Source organism: Apium graveolens, chromosome 6 (genome assembly GCF_009905375.1).
Source record: "Apium graveolens cultivar Ventura chromosome 6, ASM990537v1, whole genome shotgun sequence".
NCBI classification, from domain to species: Eukaryota; Viridiplantae; Streptophyta; class Magnoliopsida; order Apiales; family Apiaceae; genus Apium; species Apium graveolens.
The window spans coordinates 252,565,179-252,573,333 of record NC_133652.1 but is presented as its reverse complement, the minus strand read 5'-3'; the positions used below and the strand labels follow the sequence as shown (position 1 = coordinate 252,573,333).

Sequence of the window (8,155 nt, the reverse complement as noted above, 5' to 3'; positions counted from 1 at the left end):
ATGAAAAGATGCAACTAATATTTGGTTCTACAACTTCTCAATCACAATCTGTGAAGCATAGCACAAAAGTGGAATCAATTATTATGGAACTCAAGCCAGTAGGGAGGCATAAGGATAGAGAAACTTCTTCCAAAGATCTTCAACCTATGGTTCTCAAGCTCAACAACAGCTTCAACAAGGACTCTACAAAGAACCCTCTAAGCCTTGCTCAAATGAAAGGAGTGGATTTTCCTCTTCCAAAGCCTGATGAAGACAAGCTTTTGGGTAGAAGTATCATAAAGCTCAAAGAGAACATGGATGAGGCTGTAAGGAGGAACATGGCTGTTATCTTTAGAGAGGGAAAGAGCATCTATGTGATGCAAGGACATCCCAAATTCTCAATAGCCAAGAGGGAAGAAACCAAGAGGTTGAAGGAAGAAGCCAAACAGCTAAGGCCTAACAAAAGAGCACAAGCAAAGCTTGAAAAATAACTAAAGTTAAGTTAGGCTGAAGAACAGAAAGAAATTGAAGACAAAGGTGAAGATAGAGCTATGGGGGACATGGTTGGTACTGAGATGGAGGAAAGAAGTAAGGAAGAATGGCAGAAAGGGAATAGAAAGAAGGTCAATGCAAAGAGAAAGATGATAGATGAGACTGAAGAAAACCAATCAATATCCAAACCACTACCCTCTATTCATGAACCCATTGTGCCTGACCCCTTCATAAACATTCATGGTGAACCAATCATTCCTAAGGAGGAACCAATTGATTGGGACACCATCAAATTGCCCACCTTCCTAACCTCTTTTACACCATCAAAGAAGCAGAAAAGAAGAATCAAATCAACACCCTCTAAAGCCTCAATCAAATTCACACAGAAGCCTAAGCCTAAACCTCAAACCTCTAAAGATGATTATGTTCACATCTGTGACATAAAAGAATTTTCAGACATTGAACTCTATCTGGATGAGCTGGAGGATGTAAGGGGAATAGCTGCCTACAGACAGCTACCAGAAAGACTAGTGTTCAAATACAAAGGAGCTGGGGAAAGAACATGGTCTCTGCACAGAATTCTGAATGAAGGCTACTCTACCTTGATTAGAGTCTACTCAGCCATACATAAGGATTCTGGCTTTACCAGGACTGCCAGGACTGAGATTCTCAACAAGATTGCCAACATAAGGAAAACTTGGAGGGAGCCCAATGCCTTGCCTAGAACTTTACTCATTCAAGAGAGAGGTATTACAATTCACAAATCACCTCATTGGTTGATGGAGTTCAGAGACAACAAAGGAGTCAGAAGATTTTTCAGAATTGAAGATCAGCTAAAGATTGCCAGTAATGAAACTCTCAAGGATATGCAGTCTAAGTTAGATATCAATGAAGAAGATGAAGCTGAATTCTACAGACAACTTCAACTTCAAATAGAGGAAAATGACAGGAGGCTAGGAAAGAAAACCAGGGATCAAAGGAAAAGAAAGTAATTTGCTCAGGCTAAAGGAGCACCCTTGGAAACAATGTATTTCTTCAATTTTATCTCAGCATATACACTTTTGGAGCACTTTTGAATTTCTGCTTTGTTACAGTTTATATATTTGTTAAGTGTTTTGTTATCATCAAGCTAAACCCAAATTTATGCCTACAGTTCTAGTAGACATAAATAGGGGAAGATTGTTAGGAATATATGTATTAGTTTGATGATAAGTTAAGCAAAACACTTAAGTAGAAATCTAGTATTTGTAGCCTCAACGGATAAGACCATCTTGGCTACCGTTGAAGGAGTAGCCTTACTTAGCAATAAGTTTGGTATTGTAGCACATTTCACTCTCTGGTTTCAAGCTGTAATTCTTAGATGTTGTTAGGAAATAATCAGTCATGTTGACTACTAATGGATGTACAAATAGGAGGGCTAATTGTAAATATTTCATGCCTTGTAATTTTGTATAAGTGAAGAAGTGTCAACGGATATTGAAGACCTTCAACGGATAAGAAACAAAGCTTCAACGGATGTCTCTAATGCTTCAACGGATAAATATCCATCAACGGATAAGTGCTTCAACGGATAAAGTTTCAACTGCTAGAGCATCAACGGATAAAGCCATCAACGGATGAAAGCTTCAACGGATGCTCAGTCTCATAGCAGTTGATAGTGACAGTTAACAAAGCTGACAGAGGCACATGGATTGACAGAGATGTGGTAGCCTATTTCAGGAACAGCAGAAAAAGCAGCCGTTTTTAGTCTGGTTCAAAATGGAAAGTCAACAGATAATTCCATATTACACTGGATAAAAATGGAATAGAAACAAGTGGAGAACTATTTTCTTATTGTACTTTATCTTTGTCTTCACTTGTAAACTTGGTGATATATAAACCAAGTAGTAGCTAGTAATTAGATGTGAATTTTCCCTGAGCTGTTTAGAAATATCAAGAGAGAAAATCATCTAGTTTGTACTAGGAAGCAGCTGTGATTTAATTTTGAATCACAGATTTTCTGAAATAACACATCTCTGGTGGAACAACAAATCCACCAGAAAAGTTTTTAAGTTCTTTGTGTTCATTACATTTGTGTTTGAATATATATCTGTCTGCATCAGCTCCAAGCAATTCACACACATTTGATCACTCAAACACTTAGCCTTACAAACTGCTCAAAACTTGAAAAAGTTTTGAGATTTACATTCAACCCCCCCTTCTGTAAATCTCATTGTTAGTCCACTGGAAATAACAATCTTGTAGTTGTAACCTTCATTGATCAATAATATATTCTCTTACCAAGTTGGTAAGGGACCAGGACGTAGACCATAGGGGCTTAGGGGTCGAACCTGGCTAAAATTCTTGTGTGTTCTATTTACTTTCCTGCACATTATTTTCTGCATTGCATTTAGTCATATCAGCGTACTATCATTGTCAGATTATAGTTCTGTTGGTAAAATCTCAGTAAGCTATTTTCGGGTAAAATTTAAAAGTAATCCTAGTTAGCCATAATCACATATTCACCCCCCCTAGGTGTAATTTCACTTCACTTTTCCTGTTTTCCATTATTCTCAAAATTTAGGCTTCGGTGATTAGTTTTAATATCTTCAACCGTTGATGAAATTTGAACTATTGACCAGTCGAAGAAAAAGAATCAGTTACACTTTTGATTGTGGTTAACATAATGAAATTTTTTATGCAATAGGTATGCTTTTATAAATTTTCAGTTTCTGCTGGTTGATCGATCACATTGATGTTATCAGTGTGCGGCTTGAAGAAGAGTCAGTTATAAGGACAATTAGGGCTGTTCAAAGGTCGGTTTGGTCGATTTTTTATGATCAAACCGGACCGGACCGGACCATATATAACGGTTTCATAGAATATCAGACCGGACCAAACCGCAAGTTAACGGTTCGGTCCGGTCGGTAACGGTTTCAAACCTAACTAAATATATAAATATAAAATTTATTATTTTTTTAAAATTTAGAATACCAATCTTACATGTAAAATACAAATTTGAAAATATTAATTATAAAATATATATATATAAAGTATAAAATAAATTTAAGTAATTAATATATATATATACACATAAAAGTGGTATATAATTATAATAAATATATTAATATATATTAAAACGGTCCGGTTCGACCTTAACGGTCCGGTTTGGAGATGAAAACCCGGTCGAACCGTAAAATACCGGTTTTTATTCATACCAAATCTAGACCAAGTCGAACCGCCGAAAAAGCCGTAAAAGGCGGTTTGGTCGGTTTGGTCCGGTTCGGTCCGTTTGACTTTTTTTTGCTCACCCATAAGAACAATAGCGTTTAAGGTAAATAGATGATTAGAAGAAAATGAGCTGAAGATTGATATATTATTCTTACAGAATCAGTTAGACCTTTGTATCGGCTACAAATCAGTGCTGAAATTTATTCTAGGGAAATGATATATTATGCCATAAGATCAGCTGTTGCTGAGGCAATATTCAAACAATTTATAATAGTTTTGTTGCGCATACTTTTGGCACACTATCGTCATCAATTATCTGCACTGATCTTCTGCCGTAAAACCAATTCCCTAGAGCTTGTGCCATTGTCTGTAGAGTAAATCAAAAAAAATCTAAAAGAATTAAAAAACTGAAGAAAATAACATTTATTGCTTAAGAAGAGTTTTTTGGCAGTAATAGAAATTTATGTTCAAAATATCCAAGTTTCCTTCGTTCGTCTGCAAAGAAATGCTGCTTTGGTTATGACAGAATCAACATTAGTTGATCGGAATCAAACTTTTTACGATGAGATTGAAGATAAATATAGGTTTTGGTGTTAGTCGTTTGCTATGATCGTCTATCATTCACAAGTTTTAGAATGCTTTATTTGCACTCTACTATGTCCCTCACTTTCAACTCATCCTTTTATTTTATGTCCTCGTCCTTTACTTCTGCTTCACCGCCTCTATTTTTTCCAACTAATTTAATGTTAAAATATTTAGTCAGTAGATAGAATGTCTATATACCTTGTCGTCGACCTTGAAACCAGGATCCGTATCCCAGTTCCGTTGATCTTGAGTTTGGCAGTGGTTTAGGCATGAACTGATAAACATTCCCCTGAACGAAGCATTACTCGATTTTGGCAATGCATTTAAGAATTTTAATCTGAAACCTGCAAACACATATATTAGAGGAAACAATATAAAACTTGATGTGTGTGTGCATGTCTCCTGATGTATATTCACCTTTCAAGATATCAATTTGATCCGGCGTGCATTTTGTTATGTCAAATTTGCATCTCACCCAAGATTCAGGCAGATGATCCACGCTTGGCGCCCAAATTCTACCGATCTGAGGAAACATTATTTTGAGTAAATTAGAGTAATTACAGATCAAGCATACCCGGTCTATCCGCTTGTAGAACAGAGTATGGACTAATTACAGCACACAGATCTTGGCTCTATTCCCGTTTAAAAAATATTTACAAAATTTGTTAACGTGTACAATGTCGAATACAAGTTACCAGCATTGAAAATAAGACTACAGGAGACAAAAACAAGCAAAAAGCTAACCTGATTTCCATCATACGCAGCGTTTATAAGAAAAAGAGGCGTTTCAATATGTGGCACAATGTTTTGTGGAAAGAGACACTGGGAAATACAAGAAACGCATCATAAATGTCAAAACTTCAAGAAACTTTCATTGAACTCGATTTGGATCATCATATGTTAGTTAGATCCAGTAAACAAGTCTAATCAGTATTCTTACCAAACCTCTAGGCCTCACTGTTGAAGTGCAAGCTTTGGGTAAATTCTTATTTGACCCCTACAACAAAGAAGCATACTTTACTCTTGATTTTGAAAATGCAGATTGAACCCCATGTGTGTGACAGAGCAAGGGCTAGAGAGATTACATGTAATTTAACAATTCTTTTGTAATAATTTGCGTAGGTGTATTCTCCTAAGACATCCTTCCTGCAATTAAAAACAGACATCATCTGCACTATGAACATACACACATAATAACATCAATACAAATTATAACTGGCTTACGTATGTAGGAAGTAGCCGGCGTCGGAAGCACATTTCACATTGGTGTGTTCGGTTAGGAAAGATCGAAATCTATCGCAATTAAGTATTGCTGCTAATCCACCGGCTGAGCATCCCATAAATAGAGCCTGTCACAAAATATATACGACAGATTCTGATATCACTCATCACTAATATATAGATTTTTAACCTCACATCCAGAATTATGATAAAATCAGAATATATAGATGCTTTACATTTGTTGCATGTCTCATCCCTTTTCGTAGCAGATCCTTTACAACGGCACTAAAAACCTTTCCTCCTTTGTAAGAAAGATTGTTAACCTGACACAAATTTCACTTAATAAAATACAAGTGTATATACTCATGTCAAATCTTTTACGAAAATTTACAACTTAAATCTTAGTCAGTTGCTAGAGTTGATAAGGAATTAAGAATAAGGACTCACCCGATCAAAACTGTTACCAGTAAATGATGCGCCATCACAATATCTGACAAAAACTCGATTCCAGTTGTAGAAATCTTGATACATAATAAAGAATAACGTGAACAAATTATCTTGCCTGAAAATTTACAAGAGTGTAGTACTATATTGTATAGCATGTAAAATGAATGACTGAATACTACGGAAATTCAATGTAATGTTCACACACTACCAGGATTGAGCTGTTGTGTAGAGCCTAGAATTCCTGTGAAATTCTTGGCTTGCATGATTTTAGAAGAACCCAAGCCTTCTTTATCTGTAGTTCGCTTAAGGCAATCTTCAGTTGTATCACACCATCCTCCTCCCTAGAAAAATAACAAAATTATTTACACTGCCATACGGTTTAACTTTAAGATTTAAAGTAGGACCCAAACTGACCTCAAGAAAAACGAGCCAGTTATTTGCACCATCACCGACTCCCCTGTCAATGTGGTATGCAGGAGGGCTTCCATCCAAGCATACTGCATATTGACAAACAGCAATACGAGCATCATTTGGAATTGAATTTTTGATTCAAAGAGAAAGATAGGATTAAATATTGCATACCTGCACCATTTTTGACAGCACTTGGGATCAAAGTAAGTGCAACAGTTTTGAAGTGAGTAATATCAACCGCTAAGCCTACTGGTGTAAGTAGAATCAAAATAGGTACAAGTGTATACAACCATCCATACATTCTTGCTCCCACCATTGTTCTGTAACACAATTCAGTTAATTGTGTGTGTTCATAAGAAAGTGCTAAAGTTTATTTTCTCTAATTAAACTTGTAATCGTGTATGACTATATATAAATTGTCCTATAAAAAAAAAAGTTGACAAGAGGGTGATGCATACCTGGAGCTGTGGAGCATCTTCCGTTTATACTTACTTTATCGAGTAACAAATACAACCTTAAGTTGCATATTTATACATGCAAGGGGATACTGTACATAATACACAATGTTCTATTACATTTCATTATATTTCATTATGGTTTCCAATCCAATCCAAAGACAAATATGACACGTTTGTTTATCGACATGCTTGTGCATTATTCTATCTTCTCCCTCCGTATTTGCATTTGAAATTTGAAATACAGTAATTGACAAGCGTGTTAAGACTTCTATATGGTAAAGTTTCATTACCTATTTTTAAATTTTGTTTTTGAATAAAAATTATATATTTCAAATGTAAATATTTCAAATATAAACAACTTAAGAGGACATAAAGAGCAATATTTTAGCTTATTGGTAGGTAGAATTAAACTCTATAACGAATTATTTTATAACGAATTATTTTAGCGGTGAGAAATTCATAACAATGCGAATTCAGAGATTGCTCATATCACAAAATAAATCAGGTTGCTTTGAAACTGTTTTCATAAGGAAGGAGAAGAACACAAAATGGAAACTATTGAATTTTGTAACCGGTCTTCTTTGCTAATTTGTTGAATATCGGAGAACTTTTTTTATTCTCTCTTGTTATATACTCGAATATCCGTAAACAAGTATCGTACATCCCTTTTATAGGGGTGAAATCGCACATAGTTATTACAGAACGAGTTACTTAGACGTACCAGGGTTTGGTCTATTCCATCAAGGAGGTATAATAATAAGACCATGAGAGTTCCTCGCACATGACCCCCGAGGGATTAGCAGTTAGATACGATCCTGGTTTACCGCATAAGATTATATAGTCATAAGTTCTTGAAGTATATCTCATTTGTAGCTGATATGTGAGCTTGTACACCCACTTTTCTCTTCAAGACTCTTTAAAATATGTGGAGGAGATTTATTACTTGTTAATTTGGGGGCATGACTCCCTTTCATGGAGTTATAGATAATGGATTTGCTTGTTTAACCTTTCAAAGACATTTATGATTCTTTACTTGGGTTTAACTATAAAACCCTCATACTGTGAGACCAGAGTTTGATTCTGGTTTGATCTTACCTCTTTTGTTCCTTCATAGACTAATTTAATCTATTCCCACATTTATTTGGCACTCTTACAGTTGATAATATTTCTCAGCAACAGTTAATTCTGAAAGATCGGGTTTGACTATAACTTCAACTTCAACAGACTTTGAGTCGCCCTCTTCATTAGAGTTTAACTCTTCATCAATAATTAGATCAATGTGCTTCAAGTTTAAAACATCAGTTTTTACCAGACTGACTTCAAATTTTCCTCCACCTGAGCATTGTCAAGCT

The 8,155-nt window shown here is 35.5% G+C and overlaps 1 protein-coding gene across 1 annotated transcript; it reads right to left on the bottom strand.

The window, feature by feature from the left end:
- Window positions 1-3,796: 3,796 nt before the first annotated feature.
- Window positions 3,797-6,960, bottom strand: LOC141667555 (pectin acetylesterase 7-like). Its single transcript, XM_074474101.1, has 13 exons — window positions 6,804-6,960; window positions 6,517-6,665; window positions 6,349-6,431; window positions 6,143-6,275; window positions 5,935-6,008; window positions 5,724-5,810; window positions 5,491-5,615; window positions 5,352-5,412; window positions 5,207-5,263; window positions 5,011-5,088; window positions 4,684-4,789; window positions 4,465-4,610; window positions 3,797-4,048 (listed from the first exon to the last, which is right to left on the bottom strand). Exons 1-13 carry the CDS (start codon window positions 6,818-6,820, stop codon window positions 3,947-3,949), a joined length of 1,218 nt encoding a protein of 405 aa, XP_074330202.1. The 5' UTR covers window positions 6,821-6,960; the 3' UTR covers window positions 3,797-3,946.
- Between the last annotated feature and the right edge of the window lie 1,195 nt (window positions 6,961-8,155).

What these genes read in the sequence shown, in the direction of transcription:
- LOC141667555 (XM_074474101.1), bottom strand. An exon ending in TGCTGTCAAAAATGGTGCAG is followed by an intron (nt 6,432 to 6,516) that starts GTATGCAATATT and finishes GTCAATATGCAG; the next exon opens with TATGCTTGGATGGAAGCCCT. An exon ending in CTGCGTATGATGGAAATCAG is followed by an intron (nt 4,790 to 5,010) that starts GTTAGCTTTTTG and finishes ATGTTTCCTCAG; the next exon opens with ATCGGTAGAATTTGGGCGCC.